Source organism: Emys orbicularis, chromosome 5 (assembly GCF_028017835.1).
Source record: "Emys orbicularis isolate rEmyOrb1 chromosome 5, rEmyOrb1.hap1, whole genome shotgun sequence".
Taxonomy (NCBI): Eukaryota; Metazoa; Chordata; order Testudines; family Emydidae; genus Emys; species Emys orbicularis.
In genome coordinates, this window is record NC_088687.1 from 125594205 (window position 1) to 125613217 (window position 19013).

Here is a 19013-nt window from a genome sequence, read left to right on the forward strand (position 1 = left end):
GCCCTGAGGACTTGGGATGCAATCACGGCCAGTACAGCTACTGGAAAAGTCTGTTAACGTGTCTGGGGATGGAGCAGAAATCCTCCAGGGACATCTCCATGAAGCTCTCCTGGAGGTACTCCAAAAGCCTTGCCACAAGGTTTCTGGGCAGTGCAGCCTTATTCCGTCCTCCATGGTAGGACACTTGACCACGCCATGCTAGTAGCAAGTAATCTGGTATCATTGCATGACAAAGCCTGGCAGCGTATGGTCCCGGTGTTTGCTGGCATTCAAGCAACATCCGTTCTTTATCTCGCTGTGTAATCCTCAGGAGAGTGATATCGCTCATGGTAACCTGGTTGAAATACGGGAATTTAATTAAGGGGACAGAGGTGGCCGTTCCTACTGGGCTGTTTGCCTGTGGCTGAAAAGAAATCCTTCCCTGCAGTTAGCCAAGCGCAGGGGGAGGGGGGAAATTGGCCCTGAGCTTTTCGCATTTGGCTAGCAGGGATCTTCCCTGATACCAGCCACGCGGTGGGGGGAGGGATAAAGCGATCATCCCAGAGAATTGGATGGGGTGGGGGTGTTAGTTTGTTTTCTGCTGCTGAAGGTTAACAGGAAAACCGCAGCAGTCAACGGGCTTTGCTTGGTATGTGGGAAAGGAGGGCGCAGAAGCCGAAAGACAATGGCTTACCAGGGCCGCATGCAAGCTGAATTCTGTTGCCCGGACCTGCGTCTGTGATCTCTAACACCAAAGCCACAGGCACTCAATATTAAGATGGAAAATGCGACCTTGTACTGAAATCACATGTGCTATGTAATGTGAATAGTGTTGTTCACCATGAAAGAGTATAAGCATTGTTCTGTAAAATGTATCATTTTAAAAACTTCTCTCCTTTTTTTCAACCCTCCCTCCAGCAGCTGCAAATTTTTCAAGCCTCCCTCCTCTGTCCCGAAGGCTATCTCAGATAAGGCGGCAGAGAAAGAGGATGCGAGACAAGATGTTCTCGGAAATAATGGAATGCACCTGCAATGAAAGAGCTCATTTGAATGAGTGGAAGGACACGGTATCTAAATACAGAAAAGATGCCAGTGAACGTGAGGTCATGAGGGACGCTCGAGATGAGAGGTGGCAGGCTGCAACGCTGGGGCTGCTGCGTGATCAAACGGACATGCTCCGGCGTCTGGTGGAGCTTCAGGAACGGCAGCAGGATAACAGACTGCCGCTGCAGCCGCTGTATAACCTCCCTCCCCCCTCACTATGTTCCATATCCTCCTCACCCAGACGTGTAAGAACGCGGGGAGGGAGGCTCCGTGCACCCTCCCACTCCACCCCAGTGGACAGCCCAACCAAAAGGCTGTCATTATATTGAATTTTTTCAGTGGCCTTTTACTTCCCTCCTATCCTCCTCCCAAACCTCACCCAGATTACCTTGTCGGTTCTCTCCCTATGTTTGTAATCAATTAATAAAGAATACATGATTTTTAAACGATAGTGACTTTATTTCCTTTAAAAGCAAGCTGTGATTTAAGGGGGGGAGGGTTGTTTGCTTACAGGGAATGAGTCAATCAAGGGGGCAGGTTTTCAACAAACAGAACTTTCACACCGTAGCCTGGCCAGTCATGAAACTGGTTTTCAAAGCTTCTCTGATGCGCAGCGCTTCCTGGTGTGATCTTCTAATCGCCCTGGTGTCTGACTGCGCATAATCAGCAGCCAGGCGATTTGCCTCAGCCTCCCACCCCGCCATAAAGGTCTCCCCCTTACTCTCACAGAGATTGTGGAGCACACAGCAAGCAGCAATAACAATGGGGATATTGGTTTGGCTGAGGTCTGAGCGAGTCAGTAACGAGCACCAGCAACCTTTTAAATGGCCAAATGCACATTCTACCACCATTCTGCACTTGCTCAGCCTGTAGTTGAACAGCTCCTGACTCCTGTCCAGGCTGCCTGTGTATGGCTTCATGAGCCATGGCATTAAGGGGTAGGCTGGGTCCCCAAGGATAACTATAGGCATTTCAACATCCCCAACGGTTATTTTCTGGTCCGGGAAGTAAGTCTCTTGCTGCAGCCGTTTAAACAGATTAGTGTTCCTGAAGACGCGAGCGTCATGAACCCTTCCCGGCCAGCCCACGTTGATGTTGGTGAAACGTCCCTTGTGATCCACAAGTGCTTGCAGCACCATTGAAAAGTACCCCTTGCAGTTTATGTACTGGGTACCCTGGTGCTCCGGTGCCAAGATAGGGATATGGGTTCCATCTATCGCCCCACCACAGTTAGGGAATCCCATTGCAGCAAAGCCATCCACTATGACCTGCACATTTCCCAGAGTCACTACCTTTCGTAGCAGCAGCTCAGTGATTGCTTTGGCTACTTGCATCACAGCCGCCCCGACAGTAGATTTGCCCACTCCAAATTGATTCCCGACTGACCGGTAGCTGTCTGGCGTTGCAAGCTTCCACAGGGCTATCGCCACTCGCTTCTCAACTGTGAGGGCTGCTCTCATCTTGGTATTCTGGCGCTTCAGGGCAGGGGAAAGCAAGTCACAAAGTTCCAAGAAAGTGCCCTTATGCATGCGAAAGTTTCGCAGCCACTGGGAATCGTCCCACACCTGCAACACTATGCGGTCCCACCAGTCTGTGCTTGTTTCCCGGGCCCAGAATCGGCGTTCCACGGCTATAACCTGCCCCATTAACAGCATGATCTCCAAAGCACCGGGTCCCGCGGTTTGATAGAATTCCATGTCCATATCCTCATCACTCTCGCCGCCGCGCTGCCGTAGCCTACTCCTCGCCGCCTGGTTTTGCAGGTTCTGGTTCAGCATAAACTGCACGATAACACGCGAGATGTTTACAATGTTCATGACTGCTGTCTTGAGCTGAGCGGGCTCCATGCTTGCCGTGGTATGGCATCTGCACTGTTCACCCAGGAAAAAGGCGCGAAACGGTTGTCTGCCATTGCTTCCCTGGAGAGGGGGGAGGATATACCCAGAACCACCCACGACAATGTTTTTGGCCCCATCAGGCATTGGGATCTCAACCCAGAATTCCAATGGGCGGAGGAGACTGCGGGAACTATGGGATAGCTATGGGATAGCTACCCACAGTGCAATGCTCCGGAAATCGACGCTAGCCCCGGTACATGGACGCACACCACCGAATTAATGTGCTTAGTGTGGCTGCATACATTCGACTTTATACAATCTGTTTCCAAAATTCGAATTATATAAATTCGGATTAATCCCGTAGTGTAGACATACCCTTAGAGGGGACATGATAACAATTTTCAAGTAGATAAAAGGTTGTTACAAGGAAGAGGGAGAAAAATTGTTCTTAACCAATGAGGATAGGACAAGAAGCAATGAGCTTAAATTGCAGGTTGGACATTAGGAAAAACTTCTTAACTGTCAGGGTGGCTGAGCACTGGAATAAATTGCCTAGGGAAGTTGTGGAATCTCCGTCATTGGAGGATTTTTAAGAGCAGGTTAGCCAAACACCTGTCAGGAATGGTCTAGATAATACTTAGTCCTGCCATGAGTGCAGGGGACTGGACTAGATGACTTCTTGAGGTCTAGATGACCTTCCAGTCCTATGATTGATTATACAAATTAAAGTCACGTTAGCATTTTAAAACTTTTATACAGGGAAGAGTGTTACGTATAGGTAGATATAGGAAGATCAAATAAAGTTCCAGTTTTAATATCCAGTGCAGCCTTATAACTTATACTTGTGGGAAAATGATTGTGGACTGTGAGCCTTGTCACAGGTGGAAAAATATTATCCTTTATAAAAGAATCTATTTATGCATGGCTTAAGATGCTAATGAGATTTCTTTGGCCAACATGGTTTCCCTTCTTTAAGATACCAGAATTCTATGTTTGTTTAGAATAAACTATCTTCTCCTATGCAGAATCTATAAAAGCAAAAACTTAGAAGCTCAAGCGCTTTAGAACTCTCTCTGAAACATAAAACAAAATACATCTATTAATGGATTTTAACTAGACATTTACCTATAGCTAATCTTTAAATAATAGCAATTCACTGATAAAGATAGATGATCCTAACTGGAAAAACAGTTTTCTTAACATATGTATTCCTTGAGTATTTTAGACCATCACATCTGTTGTTTAGTGATCAGGGCTGTGAGTTGGTCATAATTTATTGGGAAATATCATGGTGAAAGAGTTGAGACATGGAAATGATGTGGAGTTAAAAACCATCAGCACTCATACTTTTTATTTTATACCCAACGTAGCTTTTCAATCCACCTCCCTTTCAACTTTATTGCATAGGCAGTGAGAACTTTCTGACATCGAAATTGTTATAGAGCAGCTACTTTTCATGATTCCCCTAGGATGTATATGGCATTATTGTGATGAATGTGACTGAAATATCTACAAATATAAGAAACAAATATATACATTTAAAAAACTTATCAGAGAAATAGGTGATCTTATAGACCTTCGGGGAATTATAGTTCTCACTAGTCTAGTATATTGTACCACCACTGTGTTGTCATTGACCTCCTGGTTCCCATGCAGTCCATGGTTGAACTCTGCAGCTCTCCATTATTACCTCTCAGTATTCATCCACTTACCATACTATTCACCCCCATAGCATTCAAAAGAGTCTTAAGAAGTTAAAAGTTGGGTATTTTTGTTGGGGGGAAAAACTGATCATGGAAACCATGATTCCAATGAAAGTCAAAATAAAGGTCCAACCTCCCAAGGAGCTGATATGCATTGAAGTTAGCCCTACCGTAAATACACTTTAATTCAACTGAATATTTCCTCTCATGAAAGTAGGAGGTAGAAGAAGCAAGTATAGATTTGGGGAGAGATGTGGGGCAATAAGACTAAGGAGAACATTACTAAATTGAGTGGCCATATTAGCAATCATTGGCTGCAGCAAAACTAGGATCACATTCATCATTCAGATCACAGTCTGGCCCTCTTTTAAACAAAGAGAAATTTACCAGAATGATATACATTAACATAAGACAAAGCACCTTGACCGTAGACTAGACAAAACTGATAGGCCAGAGATAACACGCACATCCCACGCAGACCTAAAATGTACAGGGTAACATTGCAAAAATAATTGTGTAACTGAACTATTAAGCACAGTTGACCCGATTTTAATTATGAAATTATTATGCTGCCCAGCTGCCACTGGAAGAGACAGGAATAAAGAAAGGCCTATGAGAGACAAACTTGTATATTTCACAAGGCCAGAAATATATACTTACTACAAATCTACTATTCACTTTTTCTAAAATTCTTTTTTCATTTAATGCCATCGATTCTCCTTTTCTCTTCTTTATTCTCTTTTTTTCTAGCTTTTTACAAGCATACATTTTTCCTGTTGCCCGCACTTGGCAAGCGCATACCTAATGGAAAGAGGAAAGATATGTCAGATGTACCAGGTTTTACACTGGAACAAAAACAGTTCTCTCTTTTCTAACCCCCTTGGGAGCCCTGAAGACAAGTAAAATACAGGAGAACCAATTTAACTGTTTCATGGGTGGACACACTGGGTTGTTTGGTTTTGAGGGGTTTTTTTTGTAACAACAGTGGGAAAGAATTGTTACACGAACCAACTGTCTTGTTAGATGCAAGTGTTTAAAAGAAAAAATGCTGCCTTTTCAATTTGGTAAATTGGTGAATTACAATTGATCTAATCAAATCTGTTATTTATTCAAGGAACGAAGAGTGTAAGTTACCTTTTCCCCCATGTTCCCTTCAAGGAGTTGCAAACACAAGTAGAGATCTCACAGTACTCACCTCTCCAAATCCTCCTTTGCCTAGTACTCGGTAATGTCTAAATGTGTTCTTGGTTACTGGTTGCCTAACAGACAGAAAGGAGTCAAGTATCAGAGGGGTAGCCGTGTTAGTCTGAATCTGTAAAAAGCAACAGAGGGTCCTGTGGCACCTTTAAGACTAACAGAAGTATTGGGAGCATAAGCTTTCGTGGGTAAGAACCTCACTTCTTCAGATGCAAGACAGAATGGAATAATTGCTGGTCTCATTTCCAATTATATTTTTTTGTTTTTCTTTCAGAGCCCTGTTTGTTTCTGTTTCTTCTTTCTTTTCCTATATAACTTCCATGACCACCAGACTACACAATGCCTTTCCTTCACTTGAGTGGATGAAAGGATTAGAATACAAACTGAATACCAAAGAAAAGGTGCTTTTGCTCATGGACATGGCTCCCCCTTGTGGGCAGCAAGCAGTCGCTACAAGCAGAATGAACAAAAATTTAGGGTCTATGTCACCGCCACGCATGTTGGTTGTTCTTCTCATGCATGGTTTGTGAGGAGACTGTTTCAAGCTGGGATTTTCAAGTGTTCACCACTGACTCAATTCTTTTCCCACTGAAGCCAATACAAGTTTTACCACCTTGCTTGTTCTATATTTCAGAGGTATTTGGTCTAGAGGTCTGAATAAAAGTTTCCTAATTTTCCTCCTGCATCTACCTCTAGCTTGCTTAAACAAAGATTTTTCCAGTAATAGAAGCCTACAGTGAAAATCATGGTTAGGCACCTAGGAGCCTAAAGGAGTAGGCTTGATTGTCAAGAGTACTGAACATCCAGCAGGGGCCACTGACCTCTATGGAGCTTCTAGGTGACAGCTCTTCTGAAAAAATCAGGCCACTTATTTAATGGCTTAAAATATGGATTTAGGACCCTAAACATAGGCCCCTATTTTAAAAATCTTGGTCTCTATGGTTGGGCAAGTCACTTAACCAGTGCCTCAGTTAACCCACCTGTAAAATCAGTTAATTACCTTACCATACAGTGGGCTGTAATGATTAATATAATTGTATTATAATAGCACCCAAGGCCCCAATCAAGCTCAGAACCCCATTGGGGGCTATGCACTATACAAGCACACAGAAAGATTTTTAAAAGTTTAGAGTAGTTAAATGTAAAATGCTTTGAGGTCATTAAACAGATGCTTTCATTATTAATACATGTCTACCACAGCTCCATTTGTTTGTCATCTCATCAGCCCATTACATCTTGTCTTTTAGACTGTACGTTCTTTGAGGCAGGGAATGTCATTTACTATATTTGTACAATGGGGCCCCAAGTTGGCTGGCTTTTATGTACTACTGCAGTAAGTGTTAAATATAAAAATACCTTACCTTTCCAACCATTTCCACTGTAAAAAACGGGAGAAATAGATGCTTTGTTGGTAAGCCTCAAAAGGTGCTCCACTTAAATAATCCTGGACAATCCTGCAAAAACAATCCACGTTTATGTTGGCAGACTGGTGCTATCAGGGATGAGAAGCTAACCACTTCATTAGACACCAATTTAGATGTATCAATTAATCTGTCGGGAGATGGAGTGAACATATTACTGCACTACACTACACAATGAGTTTACTGTGCCTGCCTCAGAGAGAGTGAGCAGCTAGTACAATTCCATTGAGAACTGCACGTGTAGGGTCACTAATGAGTGCAGAAGTAACAGATCTTGCTTATTTTAGCAAGTTGGAAGCTTTAAAATAATTCTTGAGGAATTAGAGATCAAAATGACTGACCCACCAGCAGAGCTAATTTTAAGGTGGCATGGGAGGTGAGACATCCCCCCATAAGCATGGCCTGTTTGGGAATTGCATGTAGAGGCCTGCACTCCTTTCCCCTTTCGATCATAAGGAGATCCAATTTTGGGACAAGAGGTGAGGGTATCAGGTGTGGAGACAAAAACAGAAGCACTTCTCAGCAGCTTTCCAAGGCCAGCCTGATCAGAGGATGTGGCTCACCTTGAGAGCTGGTATCACTGTCCTATCATGAGTATAGATGCAGCCATTTTAAAAGATATCTGTACATCAACAGATAAGATTGCAATTTAACTAGATCAAAAATCCCTGAAGTGCTCCCACTGTGCTTTTATTTTTTACCCACAAGCATTCCTTTCCCAGAAAGTCTCCATCACCTATACCTTTCCCAGAGATAGCATCAACATAAAGTTACTTTGGCTGCAGTTTCTAACCTCTGCCCATAATTGCTTTTAGAAGCATCACTGAACAGTGCAATCTCCAGCTTCCCACCTACTCCTAAAATCTTGGTATCTGTGTAGTCAGGGGAATGAGTTATCAGACCCAGCTCAGCAGGATACTATGCATCAGTTATTATTTTACAACTGGAATAATTGATTGTTACAGTTTCACTTACACGAAAACATCTCAACCAACTGGGACACAGTCTATCAGGTTACATTACAACTGCCAAAAAATTTCATAGCAAAGTTAGACCTCTGAAGACTCACAAGACAACTGGCAAACACATTTTAAATCAGAGTTATAAGCAGCACAGTTAACAAGGCCTTTGAATTCCCAGATGCAGATCAATGATACAAACAGAACAAAAGTATTTTGTGCCTTGAGATGAAAAAACTCTTTAAAGCACAGACTCTGGTTTGACATAGTTAACCTGTTCAAAACAAGTACACTTAAAGGACTAATTGTTAATAGTTTAAACATGGATTTAAGGCAAAATTCTCCTTTTAAGATCAGTTTGGCACATTACAGAGAGAAATTGTTTTTAAAATGTGATTGAGTACTCAATGATTTTTCCTGAATTCTTTTCAAGAATAATCCAGCTAGGCAGTGGGTGTGTTGAGAATGTTACTTATTAATACTAGACAATCATTTCAGATGAGTTTTATTAAAACTGTTAAAGTGATTTTGGAATATAAGTTCCATTGCTAAGGTGACAGGGTTGCAATGCACAATTTTGCATCCACATCTTTCATTTACAGATTGCATGTAATTGTGCCCACCTAAATAAATGCCTTGTTTGGCGGGGGGGGGGGGGGGAAATAAAAGCCTCTCTTATGCAGAGCAGACAGGGCCTCAGTTTTTAAAGACCAATACGAAGTAATTGCCTAGCATACAAATTATCTGCCTCAGAAGAATATAGAGCTGAGCGGACCCTTCTCTGGGATTTGAACTTGTATCATTAAAACCACTCTTCCAAACCTGATGGTTAGGCCTGTACACCACTTCCCTCAAACTAAGCAACAAAATGCAAGACGAGATAAAAGATGGGAAAGCCTCATCTTGCTGAACACAGACATTCACTGGAAGTCCAAAAAAAGAGGAGGTTATCTGTTTAACTTCTTAGTAGTGTGTATTCTGTGCATCTTTTTTATCTCTTATTCTCAAATTATGCATAGTATTTAGTTTTCAGTTGCTGGGGAGGTGACCCAAGCTGTGACTCAAATGTTGTAGGCTTTTTGGCAGACATGATTAAGCATGCCTAGAAGAACCAGTAATATTAGAAGTGTAAGGGCTCTAGAAGACTGAACATTTGTAAATATGTACTATCCTTTCAAGAAGAGTCCTTTGCCTGGTGTAGGTATCTGAAATGCCACTGTATTACTTGAGAACAAAACAAGTTGTGCTAAATAGTCAGTAATGTTAATCATGATCACTCATTTAAAACTGATTTTCATCCACAATATTGAAATACTGTTGTTGGCCACAGTCACATGGATTCTAAATCTGTATCCCTTTGTTTATCCCTGGACACTGCCAACTTGAAGTCTAGACAGTTTCCAAAAAATTACTTGATAGAAGTTTTGGGTATAACACAAGTCTTGATTTATGATTTTACACTTTCCTTTTTTTAAAAAGGAAAAAATAGTTTCTCTCCTTTACTGAAGTAAAAAAATAGTTCCCTACAAACGAGAGGGGGAAAACAATGAAACTATACATAAAGTAAAACTGGAATAAAGAGAAATATTTTTCTAATCTATTTCAGCTAGAAAAATCTTAGTTCTTACCATTAATAATGGGTACAAAAAATTCAGGAAGTAGTGTGATTTTTTTCTTAATCTTATGTTTTTAAATGCAGTAAATCAGAATATTTCCCTATCAACTTGATTGGTTCACAAGAACAAAATAATTAAGAGAAATGGAAAGGCAGGTTAACAAAACCATGCAGGCAGACTCTGCTGCCCATGAACAGCTCTAAAGACTTCAGCTGGACATTGTGCAATCAGAATGCTCTGCCTCCATAGATCACTTTGAAGAACAGGAGCCTTTATCCCTTCCCACCTTTTCCACAAATATATGCGATTCATACAGCTAAATTCCAGAAAGTTAGTTATTCATCCCCTGAAGTTCAAAGAAATTTGTCCTAAACCACATTTAAATGTTTAGGATTTTTTAATTTTAAATGATGAGCACTCCATCCCCTCCAAATTCCCCTTCCACCAGCAACTCAGATCCCCAGTCACGATGCACAGTGAGGAGGCCTTCAATCCTCATCAACTGTGTCTGCAAAAGGAACATTTGCCTAGGTGAAGGTCTTCTAGCTTCCACCAGCCAATTTATTCTGATATACTGCTTTGTTTCAGTAGAGGTGTAAGTTGCCACCATCTCTCAGAGCCAGCCACTAGTGGGTTCTTAAGAAGCAATAGTTTTTACTGTCCTTGAAGTGACAATCTCAGCTTCCAGAATCATACCTTGTCCTATTTGTCTGCTATCTTGAGATTGGAGCACTTCAAGGACAACATAATGCCTCTTGAGCTAGCAATGTAATTAGTGTTGCCATCTCTCCTGAAAATTGTATGACTGTCCTGCTGTGTAAGCATTGGGCCTGCAATCCTTTTATAAACAGGCTGCTCCAATAAAAGGATTTTCTAGCACAGTCTAAAAACAAGACAAGGAAACTGTCCTCAACACATCTCTGTACATCTAAAATCCTGACTTGTAAGAGGAAGAGGAAAAATATACAGTTCTCCCATATTCAGTTTTTTGAACTTGTGAAAATACCTTCCTGGTAGTGTGTAGTGTGCTATCTATTAAGTCAATATGGAGGCTCCAAAAAACTCATTTAAAATGACAGAGGGGATTTAACTGTTTTTAAGTGCAAATTTCATCAATTTTAAAAGTAGAATCATTACTGAATCCTCCATAAATACTAAAAGGGGTCTGCAAACAATAACAGTTGCAGAACTTCCAGAAACCAAAAAACCTAGTTTTAGCTCGATAAACATGTTTTTGGTCTGTATGTATTCTGCTCTCGCATTGTATTAGTGTCCCAGATTCTTCTGTCTTTGGACACATTTGCACAACTCCCACTAAAGTCAAAGGCACAATAATAACGTCACTTCTGTTACAGCACAGAAGCAACTCTAAGAACAACATGAGTTCTGAATACAGTACACAGGAAAACAAAGAGCACTAGATTCCTAGTTGTGTCCTCACCAGAATTCATTTGATAGTGTCCCTTTAAACTTTCCCTGTAACCGCCCTGGAAATACAAATTTTCAGTGTACTTTTAGCCAACATTTTTAGTCAACATTCATCACGTACCTAGTGCAGTCATTAAAAAGATCTTTGCAAGGGTTCTGCTCCAGTCTTGTTTTACATTCATTCACTGTATCCTGAGGTATTTCCGGTAAGTGGGCTGCAGACTTTACATGATACAAACCAAAAACAATAATGAAAACAATTAGTAATCTAACAAAGATAAAGAATCATAAAAATGTAGGGCTGTAAGAGACCCTCAAGAGGTCAACTAGTCCATCCACCTGCACCCAGGCAGGATCAAGTATATACAGACCATCCCTGAGAGGTCTTTGTCCAACCTGTTCTTAAAAACCTTCAGTGATGGGGATTCAACAATCTCCCTTGGTAACCTAGTCCAGTAGGTAATTAGCCTTTATAATGAGAAAGTTTTTCCTAATATCTCCTTTGCTGCAGATTAAGCCCATTACTTCTTGGCATACCTCCAGTGGACATGGAGAACAATGGATCACCATCCTCTTTATAACAGGCCTTACAATATTTGAAGGCTTATCAGTTCCCCCCCTCCCCAGTCTTCTTTCCTTAAGACTAAAACATGCCCAGTTTTTTTAACCTTTCCTCATAGGCCTGTTTTTAATAATATCATTTTTGTTGCTCTGGCCTATCTCCAATTTGTCCACATCTTTCCTAAAGTGTGGGACCCAAAACTGGACACAGTACTCCAGCGAAGGTCTCACTAGTGCTGAGGACAGCCGGGACAGTTACTGCCCATGTCTTACATATGACACTCCTATTAATACATGGTATTTGCTTTTTTTTCCCCCCCAGCTGCATCACATTGTTGGCTCATGTTTTATTTGTGATACACTATACTCCCCAGATCTTTTTCAGTAGTACTACAGTAAAAGCTGTTTTATCCAGCATGTTGAGGAAATGGGGGGTTCCAGTAAGTGAAAAATGCCAGTTAACAAAGAGGGAGGGTGTTTGGGTGTGGGGCTGGAGCTCCCCCATTCTTTGTAGTTCATCCTAATTGAGTGACCTCAGTTGGCTCCCCTGGGAATCCAGTCACACCGGTTTAGAGAGCTTTCTGGTTGGTGAAGTGTCGGATAAAACAGCTTTTACTGTACTACCTAGCCAATTATTCCCCATTTTCTATTTGTGCATTTGATTTTTGTTTCCTAAGGCTATGTCTATTTACAACAGTGTATAGAGTACATACACTGCATGCCCTTGAGCACAGGTACAAATAGCAGTGTAGAAAGTGAGGCACTGCTTAGATGAGTTGAGCACAGACATGATGTCAAAGCAGTATGGTCTTTCAACCAGTTTTGCACCCACCTTATAGCTATTTCATCCAGACCTCATTTCCCCAGTTTGCTTATGAGTATGTCATGTTGGACTGTGTCAAAGGCCTTACCAAAAATCAATATATATGTCAGGTTTGTTTGGCATGATTTGTTCTTGACAAATTCACGTTGGCTATTACTTATTATCCTATTATCCTCTACGTGCCTACGAAATGATTGTTTAATAATTTGTTCAATTCCTGGAAAGATAGTGGAAGTTAAATTGATTGGCCCATAATTCCCCAAGTTCTCTTGTTCCCTTTTTAAAGATATGTGATTTTTTTTTGCCTTTCTCCAGTCCTCCGGACCTCACCCATCCTCCACATGTTCTCAAAGAGAATTGCTAACAGTTACAAGACTGCTGCAGCTAGTTTCCTAAGTACCCTAGAGTGAATTTCATCATGCCCTGCCCACTTGACAACATCTAATTTATCTAAATATTCTTTAACTTTATCTTTCCCTAATCTGGCTGGGTTTCTTCCCCTTTGATGTTAATATTAATATTAATTGTTTTATGCATCTGGTCACAATTAACCTTTTAGTGAAGACTGAAGCAAAATAGGCATTAAACACCTCAGCCTTCTTGATATCATCTGTAGCTCTCCTTTTCTCCTAAGTAGAGGACCTACACTTTCCTTCATCTTTCTCCCACTCCTAATGTATTTAAAGAACCTCTTCTTATTGGCCTTTTATGTCCCTTGCCAGGCGCAACTCATTTTGTGCCTTGTTTTTCTGAATTTTGTCTCTTCATGCTTGTGCTATTTTTTCTGTACTCCTTAGCAGTTCACCCATATTTCTACTTTTGTAGGATCGTTTTTTACTTTCAGGTCATTAAAGAGCTCCTGATGCAGCCATATTGGCTTCTAACTATTCTTCCTATCTTTTCTTTGCATCGGGATAGATTGCAGTTCTTCCTTTAATATTCTCTCTTTGAGAAACTGCCAGTTTTCCTGATCTACTTTATCCCTTAGATTTTCTTCCCATGGGACCTTACCTACCAGTGCTCTGAGTTTGTTAAAGTATGTTTTCTGAAGTCCATTGTGCTTATTCTGCTGTTCTCACTCCTTCCTCTCCTTAGAGTTCATTAAATCTATCATTTCATGATCATTTTCACCCAAATTGCCTTTTACCTTCAGATTTGCAACCAATTCTGCTCTCTTCATCAGAGGAAGTTTTCTAACTGGTTTAAAAAACAAATAACTTCAGCTAAACACATTTTAAAACCAGTTAGGGACATGGTGGTTAGGTGGCTTAAGAGGCCTGACCAGTTTTCACTGGTTTAAAGACCATGCCAGCTGTTAAATAAGCTTCCAGAGAAGATGAGACTAATCCAGAGCCTGAGCATTTTTAGGACACCCGCAAGATCCATATCTTCCTCAAGATAAAGCTTCCTCAACATAACCAGAACAATTGGAGAGGATAGGGAGAAAAGAGGATGGAAGTTATATCCCTGACAGAACTTCCGCTAGACAGAATAGGGAGAAGAACAAAGACTCCTTGAATTCTACCAGGGACATCTCTAGGCATATTTAATTTACCAGGGCAGTAATCAGATATTAATAAACTCAGTAGGAGCTGTGGGTGCCCAGCATCTTCTGAAAAATCAACTCCTGTGTTTCTCAAGCTGGGCAGCCAAAACCTGAAACACTTTTGAAAATTTAGACCTAAGTTCTCAAGTCCACACGACATGTCAGCTGCAAAACCAGATCTAGTACTCAAGAGTTCCTTGCATTCCGATGATTCTCATGTCTCTAAACCACACTACTTTAAAGTAATATGCTAAAACAGCAATTTAGCTACTTTTTGATGTTTAGATGTCAATGGGTTTTAGTCCAATCTCACAAAATTCTGCTTGCCCAGGACTAGTAATTAAAAAAATTTTTTTTACCATACATAGAGAAAAGTTAAATGTCATAGTGCTAATGAAAAAATAATGGTAGAGAGCAGTCAAACTTTGTGCTTGAGTTAATGAAGTTTTGCAATAATCTTGAAAGGAAGGGCTAGTCCACATTCCAGAATGACTTGCAAAATTTTATTAGAGTTTCTCATTTTGAGAGTGATTTACTTCTTAATATTTTGAAAACTAAAATACCATCTGAAATTGTTGCAGTTTTGAGCTCTAATCTGGTCAGCTCTTACAATGCAGTCTGACAAAGTATTTTGCAACAGGATATATTTACCAAGTTAGTGAAGTATGTGTCTAAAACTTTCAGACCACAATCTTTACGCTTTTCATCTGAAGACACTTCATACTTGGCCTAGGGAAAAGGAATGAAAATTAAATTAGATCCATTGTTACCTCGTATTGCAATAGTAACTGTGATGCCATGTGATTTCTATCACAAATATTGGGAGGCATCTCACCTATGGATTATAAACTTTTCTCATCTATGGCGTTCAAGAATGTAGGGATTTTTTTAGGATGCATACTGAAACAGATAATTATCCACACCATCTTAAAAACAAAAAAAGTTAAGTATGCCAAAACTGTACCTTTCTTAAGACATATTGAAACTGGAGATTTGATTTGTAAAATCCCAGAAGCTATGCCTTAGAAGTATGCATAATTACACTGAAATTATATTTCACATAATAGGAAGCCTTACACAGCAGGATGATGTGCATAATCTTAGGCTGATTAGTCTGACATCACTCCTAGGCAAAATAATAGAAAAGCTGATATGAGATTCAATTAAGAAAGACTTAAAGGATGGGACTATAATCAACAACAGTCAATACTGTTTTATGGATAATAGGTTTTCAACCTGATTTCACTTTTTGAGATTACAAATTTGGTTGATAAAAGGTAACTGCATACATATAATAGACTATGTAAGACATTTGACTTAGTACAGCACAACAACATTCTGACTGAAAATTAGCACTATACAATATCAACCAAGCACATGTTAAATGGAATAAAAACTGGCTAAGTGATGGATCTAAAAAGGTAGTTGTCAACCTCATTGAATGGAGGTGTTTCTAGTGAGATTCTGCAAGATTGGTCTTAGGCGCAACATTTTTTATCAGCAATCAAGAAGCAAACATAAGAATCACTGCCAATAAAATGTGTGGTTGACACAAAGATTGGCGGAGTGGTAAGTATTAGCTAGGACAAGGTAATCATACAGAGTAATCAGGATTGCATGGTAAACTAGGTCCATTCAAACAAAGTGTATTTTAATACAGACAAATACAAGATCACACGTATAGGAACGGAAAAAAAAAAAAGTAGGATATAACTACAGAATGGTTGACTCTATTCTGGAAAACAATAACTCTGATTATGGGTCACAATGGACAAGCAACTGAACATGAGCTCCCAGAGCGATGCTGTGGCAAAAAGAGCTAAGGCAATCCTTGGATGTATAAGCAGGAGAATAGTGAGTATAGGGAGGTGACTTTACCTCTGTATACAGCACTGAGGACACAGATACTGGAATAATGCATGCAGGTCTGGTGTCCCCATTTTTAAAAGGATGGGGAAAAATTGGAGAGAGTGCAGAAAAGAGCCACAAAATTGATTCAAGGGCTAGAGAAAATGTCTTACACGTTGACTGATTTAAGCTCCCAATCTGTTTAGTTTATCAAAAAGAAGATGAGAAGTGACTTCATTACGAGAAATTATCAGGTACTAAAGGAGTCTTTAATCTAGCAGAGAAAGGCCTAACAAGAACCAGTAGCTGAAAGTTGATGCCAGATACTAGGCACGATTTTATAAAAAAAATGAGTAGGATTACTCATTGGAACCAACTACCAAGGGAACTTGTAGATTCCCCTTCTTTTGATGTCTGCAAATCTAGACTGGATATCTTTCTGGAAGGTATGCTTTAGTCAAACAAGTTACTGGAGTAACTTGGAGAAATGTAATGGCATGTGATATACAGAAGGCCAGACTAGAGGAGCTAATGGTCCTTTTTGACATTTAAACCCCTCCTCCCCCAAACTATGAATACAGAGCTTCATCAGTTCAAAGATAACTGTACAGTACAAACATAACTGTTATCACTCTCCTGTGAGACAAGAAGGTATTATCCCTGCCGTATACACAGACAGACTGCTCAAGATAAAAGTTAAAGGGACACACAACAGGAATCTTGTTAAACTGACTCATGATAGAGAAACAAGGTGAGTGAAGTAAAATCTTTTATTGGACCAACTTCTTGTCTCTCTCACCAACAAAAGTTGGTCCAATAAAAGATATTACCCCCCCCCTTGTCTCTTTAATATCTTGGGACCGATATGGCTACAACAATAGAGAATTCAGATTTCTGATACAGCACCCACTAAATAGTAGATCTTGAATTTAAAAACAAATTAATATCTAAATAAATGTCTTTGAAATAATTTTCTGCTCTCCTGTTGACATTTATGAGGGTCTAATTCAGCAAAAAAGAAACTGAGTGAATGAGTGAGGGCAACATCAAGACTACATATAAAATGCAATTAAAAGCACAAGGTAAAACATGGAAAGAGAAAAAATTGCTAACAATACAGTTACTGAAAGCTTAGGTGTTATTAATAACTACAGCAGGTACATTTTCAAACAAGTGTTATTTCATGTTCAGTGGTATCTCTAAGGGTCACATTTTCAAAGGGAGTTTGAATTGTGTGTACTTAACTTGAAATATCTAGGGGGCTCATTTTCAGAAGCCCTAATACCTATAACTTCAAATGAAGTCAATGTGTACAGGCGCTACACTTCTCCGGAATGAATAAATATCAGGCTCTTCAGTGTCTCAAGTTGAGCACCCAAATATAAAGACACCCAAAATTAGAAGCTATTTTTGAAATTTTGGTTCTAAATGACTTATCTAAAGTCACAGGCAGCGGCACAGCTAGGACTGGAAATCCAGACTCCCTGGAATCCAGTCCCATGATCAATCTAGTAAATTATCCTCAAGACATAGCTTTTCTGCTTGAACATTTTGATCTTGATCACTTCAAAAAAGTTCAACCATTAAACAATTAAGTCAGTACTTTTGCTATCATGAAATTAAAGTAATACCAATAGTGGAAATACAAATTCTGCAGCAGTGATTGATCAACTGCAGCAGCACATTGGGTGTCTTAACATTTTTATATTATGCCAAAGAAGTTAGTCACCTAATATAAACTTTTAGCCTTATGGTTTTATTTCCACTAATCAGGACAAGCATTTCATCTAATTTAGAGGAAGTTAAAGAACACTTGCGTCAATGTCATCTAATTTCAAATATTCTGCATAACAAAAAAATTGAGAAGGAAGTTTGAGTCACTACCTCAAAGTGCAATTTCTTCACACTTTAGTAACCCCCACTCCAGATATTGGAATGGATTTATGGTAAGGTGAGGACTACTTTTGAGGTGACTAAAACCTATTCAATCATTTTCTCAACTCTTACTTTTCTAAAGCCATACAACTGCCATAGGTGCTGGAACTACAGATGTGGGGGGTGCTGCAGCACCCCCTGGCTTGAAGTGGTTTCCATTATATGCAGGGTTTACAGTTTGGTTCAATGGTTCTCAGCATCTCCATTATAAAAACTGTCCCAGCACCCCTGCAACTGCCTGAAGATTTTTCAGGCTATTATCCATCTTAAAACTAACAATACATAAACTATGTAGCATGGCTTAACTCTACCTTGAACTTGCCATTTCAGCCTCCCAACATATTTATGTTGTAGAAATCAAGTTGTCCCTAGGATAATAACAGAAAATACACTAAATTGAGAGCTGCATTAGGCTTGTAGATTTTTTATTTTTTTTTTAAACACGGATCCTCCTTCCCTGACTCTATACTGTATTTCTGTGTCTCAAATATAGTTCCTGACTGAATATGAGGAAAAATTTCAATCCTATGCTGGACAGCATATGCTGAAAAACTTTGAAACCGCTTGTGTTCCCAGGACTCTGTAATTCTGATATGCCAAAGGAGAAAGTTTATAGAAAATTAGAACATTATTTGACTACAAGAAAACTGGCTTGTCTACTTCACACCATTACTTTTGTCTGTTTTAAAAACTTGAGTTAGCTGTCTGAAGCTCAGTCCAGAAAAGAAAGAGGGGATCCTGGTTGGTTGAGGCCCTATCTGGAAGAGATGGCAGATATTATAACTGACCCCTTTAACTAAGAGGGTATGCCAGCCCTTAGACTGTAAGATTCACAACTTGGAGGTTATATTAGATCCTGAAATGCTTCTAGTTTTATCTGGCAACAGCAATTCTCACGAATGCTTCCTCTCCAAAACTTTTCAATTGGGGGGAAAAAATGCAAACTCTCGCCTCAGATCTGGGGCTCACAACAGCTATTCATGCCTTTGTGAGATCCAGACTAATTTAATAGGAACAATATATACAAAGCTATACAAATATACTTTGAGGCCACTCAGAAGATACAGCTAGTGCTGAAAATGGCTGGTGCTTAATTAGCAGCATGGGTCTCACAT

The 19013-nt window shown here is 40.0% G+C and overlaps 1 protein-coding gene across 2 annotated transcripts in view; it reads right to left on the reverse strand.

Moving 5' to 3' along the window:
- The window catches only part of GRK4 (G protein-coupled receptor kinase 4), a 70029-nt gene that overhangs the window by 21931 nt on the left and 29085 nt on the right, over positions 1-19013 (reverse strand). For both annotated transcript variants that reach the window (XM_065404697.1, XM_065404698.1), the window contains 5 exons: positions 14767-14844; positions 11307-11407; positions 7123-7215; positions 5760-5823; positions 5225-5365 (listed from right to left, as the gene is read on the reverse strand). In XM_065404697.1, coding sequence (XP_065260769.1) covers positions 5225-5365; positions 5760-5823; positions 7123-7215; positions 11307-11407; positions 14767-14844 — 477 coding nt within the window. The remainder of the gene's footprint in view (positions 1-5224; positions 5366-5759; positions 5824-7122; positions 7216-11306; positions 11408-14766; positions 14845-19013) is intronic.